Source organism: Culex pipiens, chromosome 2 (genome assembly GCF_016801865.2).
Source record: "Culex pipiens pallens isolate TS chromosome 2, TS_CPP_V2, whole genome shotgun sequence".
Taxonomy (NCBI): domain Eukaryota; kingdom Metazoa; phylum Arthropoda; class Insecta; order Diptera; family Culicidae; genus Culex; species Culex pipiens.
Genome location: NC_068938.1, coordinates 3,557,036 through 3,576,111, shown reverse-complemented (window position 1 = coordinate 3,576,111; position 19,076 = coordinate 3,557,036). Strand labels below are relative to the sequence as shown.

Below are 19,076 nucleotides of genomic sequence, written 5' to 3'. Positions count from 1 at the left end.
TCAAACAGCCAAATTGAATGCCAATATCTCAGCAACAAATGGTTAAATTTTCAATATTAAAAAATAAACATTTGTAAATTTTGATGATTTCTTCGAAAAAATATTTTTTAATTTTTTGAAATCAAGACTAAATTTCAAAAGGGCGTTATTTTGAAATATTAGCGTTGATTCCAAAATTTTCAAAATAATTATTTTGAAGAGATCGAAAAATTTCACAAATGTTTCATTTTGGCGAACCAATGACCAAACATTGTTTCTTTGGTCATACTCATAGGGAAGGCCCTAACAAAATTTTAGCTAAATCCAAAAATGCAAAATATAATAATACACGAAATCGGCCTAGAATCGACTGCAAGGTAAAATTTGCCATCAACCATGTATTTTTTTTTTCTTAATTTATGAAAATTATTAAAAATTAATTTAAGCCTGAAAATTACGAAAAACTTCATGAGAAAAAAAATACTTAGTTTAATTAAACGTTTAAAAAAACTATTTTTGAAACAAATTCAAATGGCTTCATAAGCAAAATAAAACAACACCGTCCACTGAAGTTATTATTTTTCACGTGGCATTTTATTATTATAATACTTTATTATTTATTTTTGGTTTTGATTTACAATACCTTAAATATACATATTTCTTATTATTTCACAATATTTTACTTGTTTGATGATTAAAGTTCATTTCTTTTTGTATATGTCTAATTATTGTTATATTTGGTTTTACTTATACTTCAATTAACTTTAACTGGTTTTTTCTTCATTTCAATATTTATAAATTACAATTAAGTGTGTTTTTTTTCTTCTCTTTTTTCTGTTTCCTTTCGCAGATAAGCATAATTATTTCTCTTTGTTTTGTTTCTTGTGTTTCTTTTTTTATGGTTGAAATTCGGCTTCTTAAAATGCATGCGGCGTGTGTGTTTGTCTTTATTAGTTTTTTTTTCTCTCTTAAAGGTCGTCTCCCCCGGGTTCCAACTCTGTCACTTCCATGCAAGGTTTTTTTTTTCGTATTCTCCTCTCGGGTCAGATTGTGAGATTTCCCCTCTCACTTTTTTACGTCAATTAGTCAGTCAGCCTGTTTTTGCCTCAAATAAAATGTCGTTCGATTTGCTTTGTTTTGTTTTTTCTTAGCTGGAATAAACAGTATTTATTAATGTTCTCTTTAGTTTAATAGTTTTTAAACCCGCCTCCCACTTCAGTCCACGTTCTACAGATTGTTACATTTTCGTTTCGTTACGGAAGAGAGAAGAACATAACGACAGAGTGTCCTTTAATGTACTTGTTCAACACCAAATAAAAAGGAAGCTTGGGTCACACTAAAGCAGTAAGCAGCTGAACGGCTGGTGCTGTTTTTTGTTTGTAATATTCGCAATGTTAGCGTTCGTCTATGAAGAAAATGTAATTCTTTTTTGTTGCAATTTGCAATTGTCATATGTATGGTTTCGATAGGTTGATTTTTTTGTCATATTTTATCATATCCTTTTTTCACTAGAGTGGTGCAGTTTGAACTAGTTTTTTTTTCCTCTACGAAGTGTGCACTGGATTATAACAAGAAAGTTTCATTTCTCTATTTATTGCCTAGCTTCCCTTTTACTTTTTTGGGTTTCTTTGTTTGTTTTTGTTTGTCTTTTCTTCTTTTAAATTTCGCATTTGGAAGGATAAAACAACTTCATTTCGATTTCTTACGTTCGGTTATTTACACATGAAAACGATCAATTTCGAATCAGCTTGCATTAACCAACCTGCATTTGAGCGTGTTTTTTTTTTCGTTTTTTTTCTCAAAAATTTAGAGGAGGCAACACGGGGCGGGGGAGAGGACGTTCAGCTGTGTGTGTGTGTGTTGGTGTGTTTGAGAAGATACATTGATTTTGGTCGAATTTTGCGCCACGTTTTTTTTATGCCCTCATGTTTGAACAAGTTGTTAGCGTCAACTGTACAGCGTGCCATCGAGGTTTGCCATGAGAATCTTTTGTGCTCTTTGAGCAGCCGAATTCAGGAACTTTTGTTCAAGCATGGGGCAAACGTGCGCAAAAACATGAAGCTCGAACTTATGACAGGGAAACATTTAGTTCAACACATACCAAAAAAGTGGGGGAGGATTGAACGAGATGTGTTACGGGGCTTTGAGATAGAGATAGCAAAAACACAGAGAAATAATGAACTTTTTTTTGTTTTTAGCGTTGCAGAACATGTTTACATTGAAATGTTAAGTCTTAACAGTGAAGTTACTAGAAATACTAGTTCTAGCAAATATGATATTAAGTAGATCACTAGTAATTCGCTTTTATACTTGCGTCTTTTCGTTTGTTTTTTTCTTCTTCTTTTTTTTTTGGTTAAGGGAAAGAATTTGTTTAGGACGTAAAGTCATCCGGGTGTTGGATCAGCTTCAAATAGATGTTTGTTTGTGCAAAAATCTTCGATTGGGGCTGATCGAACACCGGTTGATTCTGTTAAACAACTTCTTCTGCTGGAACTCGACTATAGTTACAAGGGTTGGTTTGTTTTTGTTTGTTCTGTTGAAAGTTTTTTTATACAGAGTGTATCGGACTATGTTATTAGAATTTTTGAACTGATATAGCTGAGTGTACAAATACTGTATTTTATGGGAATATTCGTATTCAAATTTGATCAACTTTTATAATATGTATATATAATTCAATAGATAGATCATCTTATTTAACGGTAAATAGCTTTTTTTTATAACTTTTTATATTTTTGTTTCAACAAGAAGTACAGTTTTCATAATAATATTTCTTCAAACTGATTTTCAGTAATCTATGGAATTTGTGAACCTAGTTTACTTCCGACGGAAACAAAATAATTCAAATAACAATGTTTTCTTTTTTTCATTCTTCTTTTTGTTCCTGTGGCTGTGAATGTTTGTCCTTCGTGGAATGATGAGCAGCCAAATGCCTGATGTTCTAGCCTTATCTTGTTGTCGTTCGGTGAGATGTTCAATTAGTCAAAGCTCTGTTTTTTTTAATGCTCATTTTGGTCGCTTAGGAAGTAGATTTCATCCGATTGATTGAATCAAAGTTTCAACGCAAATGCTAACCGAAAGTTGAAACATATTAAATGATGCAAAATTTGATCTCTTACTACGTTCAATATTGTCCGGAATCAAAAGTAAAAGTGTACACAAATTTTAGTTTTTTTTTTTTTGGAACGCAGCATGCAAACAGTCAAGACTTTCGTATATTTTTGTTTTACCTCAATATATGTGCTTGGCCTTTCTTTACATTTACTTGCAGATCACACCTGGATGTTGTAGCTCCTTTTGGTAACACAAAAGGAATCGAATAATACCCTACAGTAATGCGCTCTGATCGTTCCGAAACCCAAGCCGACCTCTTGCCTACTTAAAAAGACTCTAACATTCATTTATTACTTCTTCGTTACTTCAGATTTGTTTCATTCATTTTTTTTTCTTCTTCTTCTTCTTTGGTTAACCTACTCACAGTGTCGGTGTGGCTTTGTTTTTGTTTTGTTTGCTAGCATGATTTAGGCTATTATTGTGCTTCTTTCCTACAACATCGATTTTTGGGGGGGCCATTATAGTGTTTGTTGCTGCTATTCTTTACGATTTTTTTTTCTCCGTAGATCGACCGATGCAATCCGTAATCCGCGCATTTCAGAACTATCTATTGATTTGTTTTTTGTTGTTTACCATTTTTTTTGGGTTTGTGTAAGTGTGTGTGAGTCTTGCACACAGAGTCACACCAGGCATTTAATGAACGGAAAAATTAAAATCCTCTAGATGTCGATGCTAAAATAGTAGTTTTGTGTGGACTCTTGTTTTTCTCACTTTTGCACGCTGCGCGCAACACCTATTTGTTTTGTTTTGTTTATTTTGCCTTATTTATGAGATACACTAGAACTCTAGAAAAGATGCACAATACGCGCTCTTTAAAGTGTGTGTGTTTTCAATCTTTTCGATTCAGCGCAGTTTTGTTCCATTTTTTTGTATGTATTATATTTTTCATAATCTTATGTATGTGTTTGTGTATGCTACGCATAAGAAAACTGAGCTAGTTTGAAAAATTCAACCACGATTTGTATTTTTTTTTTGTTTGGAACATTCAGTTTCTGGATCTAAATTTTGAATTTCTGATTAACAATTCGAGAAAAAAGTGAAAAACAATCATGCTTTTTCGAGCCAATTATGCGGGTTTTTTTTTTGTCTTTTATGATTCGCTTGCTGCACTGACCTTCAACCGATTGATTCCGACATCGATGTATCTACTATTTCAACATACTCTCAAGAATGAACGAAACAAATATTAACATTTTTTGTTTTTTTCTTTCTTTTTTTATATTTTACATAAACCTGATTCAACTTCGTTACTTCCGAACTGATTTACAGGTTTTCAACCTCGAAAAGCCTCTTGTTCATTGTTTTGCTATTTTTCACCTCCAATGATTCCTCAATCGCTAGCCTCTCGTGTGTCCTGCTGCTGCTGCTGTTGCTTAATCCTTCTTGTCATCCTCGGGATCCTTCAGCGTGTGCCATTGTGCGATCGGACGCCTCGGCGAGGCCAGCATGTCGGACCAGTGGCGCAGCTCGGTGCCGGTTGCGTTGTAGCCCAGGACGGCCTTACCGATGGGTTCCGACGTGCCGATGCGATCGTAGTCCACCACGGTGACGACCAGGTTCACTTTCTGGGAAGGGGGTTTTTTCGTATTTTTTTTTAATTCAGAAAAAAAGACAGTTGGGAAAAAACGTGATTAGTAAATGTTGGATTTCTCTCCGCTGTGGACGACTGAAAACATTGAGCGTTAATGGTTAGTATTGTTTTCCATACATAATTGCCAACAACGATAGCACTTTAAGTTACGTTTCAAGGGACAAGGAACTACACTACGTTTTCTGTTTTGTTTTTCTGTTTGTTTCGGTGGAAGATTTTCTTGAATATCTCTAAATATGCATGCAAAAATAACTCTGTCATTTTTCGAAGGATGTATACAAGCAGATCAACACGCTCTCGTCTAATGTGAGAGTGAGTGGAATGAATTGTTTGCTTACATCTATGCTGTTTTTAAATGTTATCTAACTTTTGTTTAAATAATCGCTTTCTTTTGCGTTGAGGTTATCCTAGAAATAAATAATGTAACAACCCTGGCAGGTGAAAAAAAAATAAAAGGGGTTATCTGACTATTTTATTTTAAAAAAAATAGAACATCTGAATGCAAAACTAACAACAGCCCTAGCTTTCAGTTTAAAAAAATGTTTTCGGCTTTTTGAGAAAATGCCAATCAACAAGACAGCAAATTTCATGATGTGCTCATAAAATGCCATTTCATCATGAATTTAACTATCCATGTCAAATTAATACTTAGAATAAATCAGCAAATTTTGTTTGAATGAGAGAATTTGTAACCACATTAATTTTTTTTAATACATAAAAAATTGTTGCATTGAATTTTTTGACTTTTTAAAATGTTAGTTTTGATTCCAAAATTTCCAAAATATTTTTTTTCGAAAAGGTCACAAAATATCACTACCGTTTCAATTTTAAACATTAATAATATACCGCAAACATATTGGCTATTTGGGTTAGTCTTTCAAAACATTAATTTTTCTGTTTGTTTTTTTAGAAGAAATTTTAAGTAAATTGTCTGATAATAAATTTTTTTTTTTTAATTTCTCAGAACAATACAATCAAACATATTTTGTAAAAAGCGCTATTAAAAAAATCGAAAATTGCACTTTTTGAAAGAATCAATTTTTAATTGAAAGTTAAAAATTTCTGTAAAGTACTTTTCGAATGCAAATTCGATTTTACTTTGATTTTTTTTTTTAGATTCTATTTATACAAAAATAAAGCATAATTTAGGGCAACAGTTTTAGCTCCAAAGTTGCCAGTTTTTGTGCCCTAAAACATATAAATATTGGAAAAAACCAAGTTTGGCTAGTTTGCAAATCGGCACAAATTTATTTGTTCGCTTGTCTATTTTTAAATAGTCCTCATACCTACAACTTTACCGTATACACGAAATCGATAATGTCCGTTTTGGTCTTAGAGAATTTAGGGCCAGTTAAAAAAATACAAATAAAATCTATTTATGGAATTCAGGAAGAGTTGTTCATCGGTCAAAATCGCGTTTTTTTTAATTTTTAGGTTTTTGATTTTTAACTGACCTGATTTTAAACGTGGATCGACATTTTCAAAATATTGGGTTTAACTGATCTGTACAGACAAATCTTGCCTTTTAAACCATTTAAAAAAAATGTAAATCGGCTTTTAATTGACAAAATAATGTTCATTTTGAAAACATTATCTTCGGATCGGTGCGCTTTTTTCTGCATAGGGTTCGTATAAGCCCAAGGAAGGTTTATATGCTAACTAATTGACACTTTGGCCACTCTGGAACCGATTCTGAAGCTTCGGCAAATTGTATGGAAAAAGTTACGTAAAATCAAATTTTGATCACAGGAGGCTGAATAAGCAAAAAGGTTAAAACGTCAACAAACGAAAAAAGGCAGAACGAAGTTTGTCGGGCAAGGCTTGTTTTATATAAAAGCTTCGAGTGACCATGGATGTCAGCAACCGCATAAATATGTTTGTGTTAAAATTACAAATCTTATGAAATTACAAAATCAGCAAATCTGTTATAAAATAAAAACAAATTGAAAGAATTATCTACCTATAAAAGCTAAGCCTATTTGAAAAAAAAAACGCGATTTTATCTTAAGAATATTTTTATTTATAAAGATTCTGATTTATGCTAATAAAACACGACTTTCTAAGTATAAATCTCCGATGGGGTTTCTCGATTTATAATATTATCCAGGTGTCTATGGTAGATGTCGATCATGTTTGACCAATTTGGCAACTTTTTCTTTATCATAAATTGTGGTCTTTAAGCTGAAATTTTTAATAAAATGTAGGAAATTTTTTTTTAATAGAATTATGGCCCTATGGAACCAATAAAAAAATCAGAAATATTTTTAGAAAAAAATCCTTAACCGAATCTGCCTTTCCTTTAAATGTTGTTGAATATAACCTAGAACTAAGAAAAAATGTTTTTGGAGATCCTTACAACTAAAAATTAATTCAAATACAATTAATTTTATAAAATAAATTCAATAAATTTCAGTCGATTAAGCGATAGTAGAAAAAAAACTCTAAATTAACTGCTACTTTTATTAGGACATTAAAAATAACATTAAAAGTGGCTAAAAATGGCTTTGTTTGGAAAAAGCCCACGATTTTACAATTTTTTTGAAAGATTTTTTTTATAGATCTTTCCAATGATCCAATGATTTTAAAGTTTTGAACACATAAAGGATATTCTTATACATTTTTAAAGTTTAGTTTTTTTTATAGGGAAGCATTCCATATTAGAATATTTAAAATCTATGCTGAAGAATGCTTGCCATTCAATCGAAATAAAAATAAATTCTATAACCAAAAAGAGGGTCGATTTAAAAAGCTGGTTGAGAAAAACTTAAATCAGTAATGATGCTTTTTTTTTAGTTAATAATGCGATCATAGTATGCCACGCATCAATATAGAATAAAATCTATTCTTATAGGTTTCTGAATTAGCAGGGAAGCAAACTATGCTAGTTAGAATTCTAAGATTGATCATTTTGGATTATAGTTTCATTCAAAGGTTTCAAAAACTATCAATTGGATGTTTTGAAAAGTTTAAATACATCGTGTTTTGTGTAACGTACAATAAAAATTTCGTTCAAACTCTTCACCTAAACAGTACATCAAACTTTCACATGCTATGTAAACACACTTTTTTTTTGTTAAACGAACATCGATTCGGCTTTTTTTTACTGGGGAAGGGGCCAAACAGTAACTACATCACAACTAAGGCATGCATTCCGTGGGGTTTCGCGCCGAGAAAATCTTCCACCGAACTAGTCAAAATAATCGTTTCAGGAGAGAGTTGGGATAGTAGTAGAAGTAGTAGTAGGATAGAAGGATGATAGAGAGATAGTTTGAGAGAGTTAGTTAGGGGTTACCTTTCGTGAGGAGTTTTGATTATTTATTTATTTTTTGGAGTGGATGTTGAAAATGTTTGCATCAACTTGTTTTTTCTCGAAACTTTGTGTGTTCTTTTTTTGGTGGAAAATTGTATTCATGCAGACATTTGCGGGCAACCTCATTTGAGTGGTGTAAATTTGGATTGGATTCTGGCGTTGTTGGTTCTGTGTTTTTTTTTTGTATCTAGTATTATTTTTTTCTAGAAATACTTGTAAACGGAAATGTATTGATACTCGATCAAAACTGTGTTTTTTTCGGTCAAATGCCTCTGCATGTAATCTGCGAGTAAATGATGTTGGTAGATGTTTCCATTCCAAATGACGAAATATTCAAATATTGCTTTGCGTCGTAGAGAGTGAGAGAGAGAGTTGCATTCGCTTCACAACAACGGCAAGGAGAGATACCACAACAAGATGTTCGTTTTAAAGGATGGAACAATTAGATTTTTTTTTTTGTTGGAAAACTGAAGGGAAGTGTCGTGAGAGGTAGCAAATGACGAAGCAACAAAAATTAGGAACGAGGAAGTAACACAATACGTTACACTGGCTAGAGAGACAAATATATGGTATCTTATAATATGAAAGGAGGAAGTATTTGGAAACAAAATGAGGCAAAATGGTACAACTTTTTTTTTTGGTTTTGCTTTTGCAGTGGGGATGTAATAACACTGTAACGTCCTGTAACGATGCTCTCGGAGCAGTGAAGCTTGCTCGTCTTGTTCGATTTTTACGGTTTATCGTTTGTGGTGGATAAAAAGAGAGGGAAAAAATATGATTGAGACGTTTTTCTTGTAACAAAAAGAAAAATAAAGAATATATATGTAGATATATTTAACGATACTTAGTTGGTTGCGCATCATATTTTCATATTTGCCAAAGGATTGGAATGTGCTCACGCTTCTGTGTCCACACGACTGTTCTCCTGGGTTTTTGGGCGGTATTGGTATTTGGTGTGAAGTTTTGTTGTTGATGTTGGTTTGCTTTTGAACTTTGAACTGTTGTTGCTTGGTTTGAACTAGAGAAAAGAAGTGTCGAAAAAATGTCACGCTTCTTTGGAGGGGGTGGGGGGAGGGAAGGAATCTGGGGTTGTTACTGTCTGCTTCCAGGGGGGTTGATGCTTGAAGTGTCTTTTACGGTTTCATCTTTGACAGATGACTGGGCTGTGGGTATTTTGTTTTGTGAAGTTTGGTTCGATTTTTTGTTTGAAAGGTTATTGGGCCTTTGTGGCGGGTTCTCAAAGAGGAGGAAGAAATTTGAAAGATTCGTAGAAGTGTAGAGATACATTGATTGTCTCTAATAAACACACACATATTTCATAAGTTGCAATGTTCTCGGAACAGGTTATATACAGATAGACACAAAACTACAATACACGAGGACGGTTGTGCTGGAACCGATTTCGCTCCGATATTGTAACGCGCTTTTTTGCCGCGCTCTGGACGACAAAGCATTCACAGTACAACTCATGGATTATCGGGAGTAACACCAAAACAACGGCAAGACGACAAACTTCCGGACGACAGGCGTCAACATCAACACAGCAGGCTGTATCGAGCGACGCCTCCACTGCTCTTGGGTGGTTGTGATGCCCCTCGCGTAAAACTCAACGTAAAAAAATATATGCAACAAACATGAACTACATGGCTAATCAATGCTACGATACGAACTACAAACGAAAAATTAAAAATGAAACACCACAGACAAACGGATGAAACGAGGGACGTTTTGGGGGATTTTCCGATGAGATGATGTCAATTTGATCAATAACGGCGCCCGCCTTGCCAGAATGTTGATATGTTTCACCTACTTGTCTTTGGTGGCTGATGTATGTATGTATGTATGTCGAAATGAAGAAGTTTAATCAATCTGTGATTGCTCGGCCGTCGCCGGCAAAATCAACGCCAGCACAACGAACGTTATTGAAGCTTGCAAAAGGTGGTGGGGGGAGTATTTTTTTGGTGGGATTCGATCATTTTTTAAAAACAGTTGATCGCAGTCTTTGACAGTAGGAAGCATGCTTTTCATTTAACTGGTTTTGTTTAAGTCTTGTTTGATAATGTTTGAGGGCGTCGTCCCGGTCCGGTGGCAAACTGGTGGCCACCGGACCGTTGCGGGACAAATCAAGTGTGGCGTGTTTTTATGTTTTGCTCGAAACATTACACATGATTCGGTATTTAGTACATCATCTCAAACGTTAGTACTTGGATTTATACATTTACAGTTATAAAACTTCTATGCAGGAGAAAACGCTCAATATATAATATATACAGTACAGTATGTATAGAAAAATGCAACACAACACAGAATTTTTATATGATAGTATAATACATTCTCGCATACTTGTATTTGTTCGAAAGGAACTTCGAATGAGAACGACTCATTGTAGTAGGGGTTTAGTGTACATTTTTTGATACTAGTCTTTTTCTTTTTCAAACGCTTTCCATTCTGCATCAGAGCAATTTTAACGTAGGGATCTATAATTGAAGAAAAAAAAAGAAGAACTTTGAATTAGTACGGGTAACCAGCTGTCATCACAACGCGTGGGGCGTAGTTTATGGACGCGCCTGTGCTAGAGTATTAGTTCTAAAGAGAGTATCGCGTTTTCACAGCACTTGTTGCGTCAGAGTGAAGTGAGTTGGTGCAAGATTTTCTTTTCCCGGGAACGGTATCATTACCTGACAATCCACCGACGTCCATCTTCTTCAGGTTCTTCGCCTCCAGGATCACGACGGTTAATTTACCTGCAGTGGGTACGTAACGCAGCGAGAAGCAGATATCTCCCAGCTTGTTGTCCTGTTGAGGGGGGATTTTCGAGGGATTTTTCAAGGGAAGAGAGGAAAAAAGAGGAGAAAAAACACACACAAAAATTGTAAAACGCTTTCGGCACTTTCGAACTCTCGTGTGCGAGGGTGTGGGCAGCTTTGGGCGAAAAGCTAGTAAGGTATTTATTTTTAAATAAATATATATCGGTCTAGCAGCACAGTTAAATATATATAAAAATATAATAAAACCAAAAAAGACATCTTCAGGATTTCATGCTTTTTTGATTCTCTAAAACCAGCAGCGAAAATACAATATATGTATATAGGTTTACATAGTTGTTTTGTTTGTTTGTCTGTTTTTTTTTAAATATCACTACGTGCTTCTAAAAGATAGCATTTACAGTTGTTGATTTTTTTATATTTAATGAAACGATCAGCGAAAAAGAGGTTGGAGTTTGTTTCGTTTGAATTTCTGCGCATTGCTTGCGATCTTCACTGCAGTCATGTAAAGTTTGTGAGTTTTGGGAGGAAAATAAGAATAGAAGAAGAAGTAGAATGTGTTGCGTTTATTCTAAAATTGTACCTCGAGTTAGCACAAGATAGTTTATTTTGAAATTCAGTGTAATGATTGTCATGCGTTTCACCAAATCTGTTTGAATTTTAATGTGAAAAATGTTCAAGCACACTTTTTAAATTTATCAAAAATAATCCAAAACCTCACATTGACTGGCTGATTGTAGAGAAACAAAATCGAAGCACTTTAATTTGGTAAACTGCTCGTGTGAAGTTCATTTCTCGTCATATTTCGCTTCTAAGTTATGATCACTACTGTTTAGTTGCCAATTGATACGTGTATGTTTGTGTGTTTTTGTGTGTTCAGTGTGTGTGTACTTTGCCAAATTATTTGCTAGCATATTTTTACAGCGTTTCACTTGTCAGTAACACGTTTTTTTGTTTGGGTTGGTTTCGATTTATTCGCTTAGTTATTTGGTTTTGCATTCAACTATTGGTAACAACAAAACTCTGTCAACTATACTAAACAACGACGGTACTAGTTGTTTTTATTGGGGGGGCAGGGCGGGGGGAAGGTTTATATAAGTGTGACACAAACAACGGTTAAAACTGTAACGAAAGAGGTTTCTTTGCTCGATTCGCCTCTGGGACACAGCAACGCAATCCAAGTGTCTAAAGTTAACTAAAAAATCGATTGATTTTACGTTTTGAAAATCAATCAACTTGGAAAGTGGTACAAACTTGTTTGTCCACAAACAATCGGTCAGTTACACAACAAAGTTTAAAATACGAAAATTCAAAAATTCTCACAGCAAAAAAAAGTTGGTTTTGTTGGTCGTCGAGGTATTTTTTTTTTCAAAAGACATTTAAGTAAACTTTCAAACTTGATCATACCAAACTGTCCGAGTTGTATAAGGTACTTATATTTCTTGTTGGCATTGTCGAAGCTGCCACGTTACACGCGGAGGTGAAAACTAACAAGTTTTGCTTCGGTTTTTTTTCAGTGCTTCAAACCGACGGTGATGGTGGAGAAATGTGGTAGTTATTGTAGTTATTGCTTTCCACAAGCAGTCACAATACGTAAGCTATTCGACTTTGAAAATTTTGTTTCAGGAAAACACCCAGCTCAAATAAAATCTTTATAAAAACGATGGTCTAAAATCAAACAACGTCTTCAAACAAAGGATGAGAAACGCATGAATGTTTTATGAATCTCGGAAAAAAGTATCTAAAATGTATTTTTTTTAAATTAAAGATTGTAGATTTGTTTTTCTTTACCGTAAAGTTATACCTAAGAGACAGTTTGGTGGCAGCTTTGGTTGCGACATTTGTGTGTGTATTTGTGAACCCTTTCTCTCCTTTGCGAGTTCCTTTTTTCATTTGATTTTTTTTGTGAATGTTTGTACGATTTTAGCATATTGATGATTTGGGCAATTTATTATTAAGCTTAAAATATAGAGAACATTTTTGAGACATTTAAATTTTATTTGTTTTTTGAATATTACGTTTTTTTTCAATAAAAAAAATTATGCGCTTTTTTTAATTGAAAATCATCAAGTTTTTTTTATTGTGTAAAATATATTCCATAAATGTTAAATGGTAATATTTTATACAATATTATAAAAACATCAATATTTATTTACAATGTCAAAAATGGAAATCCAAACTGATCAAAAATAATAATTTTGAAAGAAAATTAGGCGATCATTTCGCTAAAACGACGGCACTGTTGTTAAAAAAGTAAAACAGAAAAAATATTTTAAAAATCAATAGGTTAATCATTTTGAATAATTTTTATATGGTTTCATGAAATCTCTGTTAAAAAACAGGTATGATACTATTATTAGAACAATTTTTCAAATTGCGATCTTTTCAATGCGTTGAAATTTTAGAAAAAAATCACTTCTTTGCAATAAAATTTGTTCAAATTTACATATAGGTTTAAAATAATCTTCTTTGCAAACAATATTTGAGTCTGAGAGAATATTTCACTGTTTTTATGTTCACTTTAAATTTGAATGAAATTTGATTCAAGAAGATTTACAATTTTCAAGTTTCACTCAATTAAAGAAAAAAAGAATTAAAGAAAAGTGTTTTTTTTAATTATGAAATGCCTTTTCGAATAATTTCAATTTTTGATGAAGTCTCAATTTGATTATCCGAAGTTATAACAAAAAAATTATTACGGATTATCGAAACAAAAATAGGTTTTTTTATCCCTAAATTATTTCAAATGTTGTTGAATATTTAGATTATTTATTTGGTAATGTAACCGGCATTCAACTCGTCAAGTTTTACTCATTTGAGATCGGTGGCGTTTTTAATACCAAAATATGAATTCTAAGTTTCTTTGAAGACCTTTCAAAAATGGAAATTTAGATAAACGATAAGTGTTGGCTGTAGTTATAAATAAAATAAAACCGACTACACAAAAAATCCAGATATCCTGGATTGTGCTCTTGAATTTGAAAATCACGAAGAAATTTATTAGGAGTATGGTGCATGTGCACTATAAACGTGAATTTGTTCACGATTTTCGCGATTTTGGAAAATTCACGATTTTGGAAAAAATGATTTTTTCCGTGTATGAATGGTATTTTAATAACGAACACAGAAATGTTTTAATGAGATTTTTGGCAATAAATATTTTTTACAAGAAAAAATTTAAGGGTGATATTTTTTAAAGATTGAATAATTTTTTGATTGTAAAGTCTAATTTTTATAATATCTGATTTCGATTTAGTATAATTTGGCCTGATTTTATTTTTTATTTTATAATTTTAGTTTAGTATCTTCTTCACTTTCTCTTAAGTAAAATATATTCTTCAGCAGATTCATGCACAACTTAGTTATGTAAAAATTCTTTTGAGATAGCACAGTTAAGTAACTTATCTCGAGTAAAAATTTGAATTCAAATTTAGTTTTGCTGGGAGTGTTTTCAAAACCTGGATTAAACAATTGTTTGACCATCGCAAAATTTCTAAGATTTTCGAAAAAATCTCGAAAGAAAAAAAAAGCAAAAATATATTTGTGTTGTGTTTTTTTTGTTGTAATTTATGTTAACTTTTTTCTCATAAAATTGTCACAATCGTCAACATCTTTCAACGATTTCGCAGTTTCGTCCGCGCTCTCCAACTCCAACTCATTCGCGAGAATCGCTCATGGACTGTTCGTTTTTTTTTGGTTTGTTCTGGTTATGCTTTTAGTTTAGTAAATCACAAACACATAGCATTTTACAAAATTTGCTAATCAAACAATATGCTAGTATTGTACACGTGGATAAACTCTACATTCATCTAATGTTAGCAAATAATAAGGAGTAACTTCTAAAACTGAGGAGCTTGCTTGTTTTTTTTTTGTTCTTGGGAGGATTATTAGCGCTACTATTTGGTGGGGTGTGTATTAGGCTATGGTTTTTCGATAGATATATGGGTCCACATTACACATCTTGGGGGGGGGGGAGGATCACTCAACCACCCTGTATGGCAGGGTGGAAAATTTCTCCGGAAAAAGTCCCTTCTTGCTCAATCTCGGAAAGGGTGCTTGCTGCATTTACATTTGCTCGAATATTTCTGGCACAAAACTAATGCAACATGCAGCTGTTGAGGCATTTTTTTCGTCAAAGGGAATCAACAGAAAATAACTTCAAGGTTCAACGTATATAACCACTCGTCCCAATCAAAAAGAACACATCTCTAAGTAAAACAACTACGGATTATAATATGTATAATATGTCTTACGATACATAAGGTATGTGGAATATGTACGGATTGTATTTTTTTGTAAGTTGTTTTTTTTTGGTCAAATATGCGGAAGCTAAACTCAAGTCATAATCATAAAACAACGTTCAAAACGTACACAGCTAGAGATTCTCCAGGAGGGAAAGGGTTTTCAACCAAGTTTGCTACGGTGACACAATTCTTGGACCAAATTAGTTTGTAAACTTGGCACACAGTTGGTTCATACAACACAAATGTTTTGTTTTCTGTTTAGCTCAAACGTTTGTTCTTAGGTATAATTTTTTGCAGTTGAAAATCGGGGGGCCACTTTTTCTATCTTCGGATGGATGTAGAACGATCGAGAGTTGAGAAATTTACAAGGAAAACGAAAAACGAAAGGAAAAAAGGTTCATATGTACAAGATGGTGCTAGATGTAGATTTTTTGTTGTTGATATAATTTCTCAAGAGATACTTTTGGTACATTACTTTGACTACAGTTCTACGGAATTGGTTTGGTGGAATGGACAAAAAGAACTACCAACTCTGGTCAAACTCTAGGTTAAGAAAAAGGGAGAAAAAGCGTTTCGTGGAGAGAAAAAAGCATTTTCACAGTACTATCTACACTATGTGGATACGTAAATATATAAATATGTCTAGCTTCGTTATCAACTGAACACAAACAATGTGCAATACTTTTTGTACAATAAAAACATAAAACAACTCGGAGGTAATTTGGGTGATTTTGGTACAATTGTGTGAAAATAAGAAATAATTTTGAAATTGTGTTGTCAATTTGTTGTAATTTGTAAACTGAATACAACAATAAAAAAGCCGATATTTTTGTTTCGCATGTATGTATACAACCGATTCATGTTACAAAAGCTTGAAAAAAACTTAATTTTAATATAATTGGCTCGATAACGAAAGCCAAATTATGGAACAAATAATAATCAAATAATTTTCAGCTGTTGATTTGCAAAAATATGTGAAGTGTGTAATTTTGCTTCTACGACTACTGACCAACGTAAAATTCAAAAAAAGTTTCGATTGTGTTTTTGTGTAAATTTACTGTAACCTGCTAAAAGCTGGTGAAAAGTGTGTTGTAAAGCTTTGTTGTGTGTGTGTAGTTGTGATTTTTCTAATGTGTTTTATGCAGTTCACAGAAGGAACCGATAAGATACCGAAATTAAAAAAAATATCTGATCCGATTGTAGTGAAATAATATTCAACTGATGTTGCTTTTTGCTTGTCAACAAAACAAATACGTAACCAAGTTGAAAGAAAAAACCTCTGCGGCACGCGATCGTGAGTTGTAAAGTTTAACAAAACTACCAACAAAAATCAACTGTACTACTATGAAGCTTTTGGAAAATGTAACCGTGATAAACTGCCAATACGTTCGGTGTTTCTCAGACAAGACGAAAAACAGCCGGTAACGGAAATGGATTTTGAATGTTTTTGGTAATAATAAGAAATACCGTAAAACGGGGTGACTTTGATAGCCGGGGTGACTTTGATAGGTTTGCGATTTTTCCGCAAAATGAAGAGTACAATTAAAATACGTAAGGAATGGTTCAGAAACATACTGACCGTGGTAGAGAAGTGTTCAAAGAAACTCAAGAAGAACTTTTCATAAATTTTTGAAAGGTTTATAAAGTTAGTTAACTATAGTTAAGAAAATATTGATGGAAGTAATTATTTTAAATTTTTCAAAGTGTCATAATTTTCTCAATGAACATGATTTTTAATCGGAAAACGGAATGTATTTTCGGATGCTTTGGACAATTTTCCACTAGGAGAAGATTAAATAAGTTTGTAAATAATAAATAATATGTGTTTTTGAAACACAGTTTAAAAAAATCTCCAAATTTATACGCATTTTCAGTTGAACAAATTTCATGTAAAATGTGAAAACTTGTGATTCGTGCTTCGAATTCAATATAAAATGCAATATAAATAGATAATTTTATAAACAAAACTAGTTATAACAAATTTCATGCAAAATTCCGACTTTTTAACAATTTTACCTAAAATGTATATGTATTTTGTTAAAAAGCTTATAAACTTAGTTAACTCAACATAAACATTGATTTTTTTTTCTTACAAGCTATATCAGCTACTTTAGTTATGGTACATTTAACGTACAAATAAAGTTTGAACATCTTAAATATGATTTTAACAAGAAAAACTATGACTATCAAAGTCACCCCGGAATTAAAACTAAGAATTTTTAACGTAGCTATTTTTCTAAACACTATTGAAAAAACTTTTTTTTCCAAAATAGTGCATGAACTTTGTGTGGTCTACCCCAGTACATATTTTAAAAATAATAATCTTGAGAAATGCCTTACCTGTTGGAAAATATTCCAAAATCAAATTGAAATCCTATCAAAGTCACCCCGGTTTACGGTACTGAGAAAAAATATTACTAGTTGCAACTTTCCAATGTCTAAATGAATTCAAGATAAGTTGGTAAAAAGATAGTGGAAAATTCAAACGCATGAAATGTCTGAAATTGTTTACTGTTAGTTAAAGTAGTATTTAAAAATAGTAAGAAAATGTAAATTGCAGTTTAACGAAAAGAGAAAAAAGGAAAGTATATTGTAGTAGTAAGAAGCTAACCTTCGCCTTAAGAATCTTATCACCTCAGAACCTTCTTTTTAGCGCAAACTAGTGTGATGTGGAGGGGGGTCCGCTTACTTCTGTTGGGTGTGTGCAAATATTTTGACGTTTCTTTTTTTTGCTTGCTTGCTTGCCTATGTTATGAATATTTTGTTTTTCGTTGTTGTTTGACAAAATAAAAGGGCTTGAAAAAGGTGTAACCAAAAACGAAAAAAAAAATCCGGAAAACAAAACGCAATCGTTTTTTTTTTTATCTTGATTAGTAGACAATCCACAGCAATCGGTTTATAGTTATTTGCAGTAAATACAGTTTTACGAAAAAAATTACATTAAAGCTATACAAAAAAGCCAATACAGTCAAACAATATACAGCGGCACTTTAACTTGGGTAATGTAGACTTTAAAATATTTTTCCTTATGAAAAACGATACTTACGTGTAATGGTTTAATCGATTTTTATAGTTTGGTTTTGAAGCAGTTACATGCATATAAAATATTTTTTAGATATATTTTTTTTGATGAAGACACAACCATTCACAGGCGTAAGCACAGCAGAGAAAAATTTGAGGAAAAAGAAAAAAATAACTTACGTCAATTAAATTAGTTTTGGAAAACAAAGTAATGTCGGACCACAAAGAAAGAACTAAATGTTACTTTTGAATTATTGTTTTTTTTTTTGCAATATTCGGTAATGAAGATCGAGAGATGTTTTTTTTTCTTATGTTTTGGCTTTGTGGACGCATCTTCAAATCATTGCAGAGGCGCGCGTGACTTGGGTGGCGGCGGCGGTGGTGGGGCAAGTGGGTTCATACTGTTCCACACAATTTTGAGTTTTATGTTTTTTTGCGAAACTTATTCTGGTGGAACAGTATTGTGTCCCTCTCTTCTGGTAGCAAAAAGTGACCCCATGCAATGATTTGAGGATGCTGGAAGAGATAGATAGCAAGTTTTTTTTTGGAAAACTAATCAATCCTATGACTTTTGTTGCGTTATAAATACAAGTCTTCACACATTCGGTAATTAGAGATTACTTCCAATCAACAGAAACAGTGATATATATTGGATAGAAACGAAAGTAATTGAAAACAGTTTAAAGCCGTTCGTTGAAGACCATCAACTAAAGAGAGTAAAGTTATTATGAATGAGTATATTAGAGACTTATTTATTGTTGGAAAATAAAATTATAGTTTATACTTTCACGTCAAATAGAAAGGAAAATATACTAACATGTAAGCAAATATATGAAGTATGAAATGTAATAAGAAATAGAAAGGAAAGAAAAGTAACAAATCTCCTCGAGTCTAGTATCATAGCCTATAATCATATGTAATACCATGGAAAATTATCGCGTTTTATAGTCGAATAGATTATAAAAATGAATAGGATTTGAACTGGGTGTACGTTACTGGAATCGATCTCTTTAACGATAGTTAAATGCGCCAAGTCGAAAGCATTTGTTGTC

The 19,076-nt window shown here is 32.7% G+C and overlaps 1 protein-coding gene across 3 annotated transcripts in view; it reads right to left on the bottom strand.

Moving 5' to 3' along the window:
* Nucleotides 1-866: 866 nt before the first annotated feature.
* Nucleotides 867-19,076, bottom strand: part of LOC120412497 (synaptotagmin 1-like) — a 33,429-nt gene continuing 15,219 nt past the window's right edge. For 2 of the 3 annotated variants that reach the window (XM_039572994.2, XM_039572996.2), the window contains exons 7-9: nucleotides 10,673-10,790; nucleotides 10,338-10,471; nucleotides 867-4,658 (exon numbers count right to left, since the gene is read on the bottom strand). In XM_039572994.2, the coding sequence (XP_039428928.1) occupies nucleotides 4,467-4,658; nucleotides 10,338-10,471; nucleotides 10,673-10,790 (444 nt within the window). In that variant the 3' untranslated portion in view covers nucleotides 867-4,466. The remainder of the gene's footprint in view (nucleotides 4,659-10,337; nucleotides 10,472-10,672; nucleotides 10,791-19,076) is intronic. The other variant, XM_039572995.2, reaches the window with a different exon arrangement.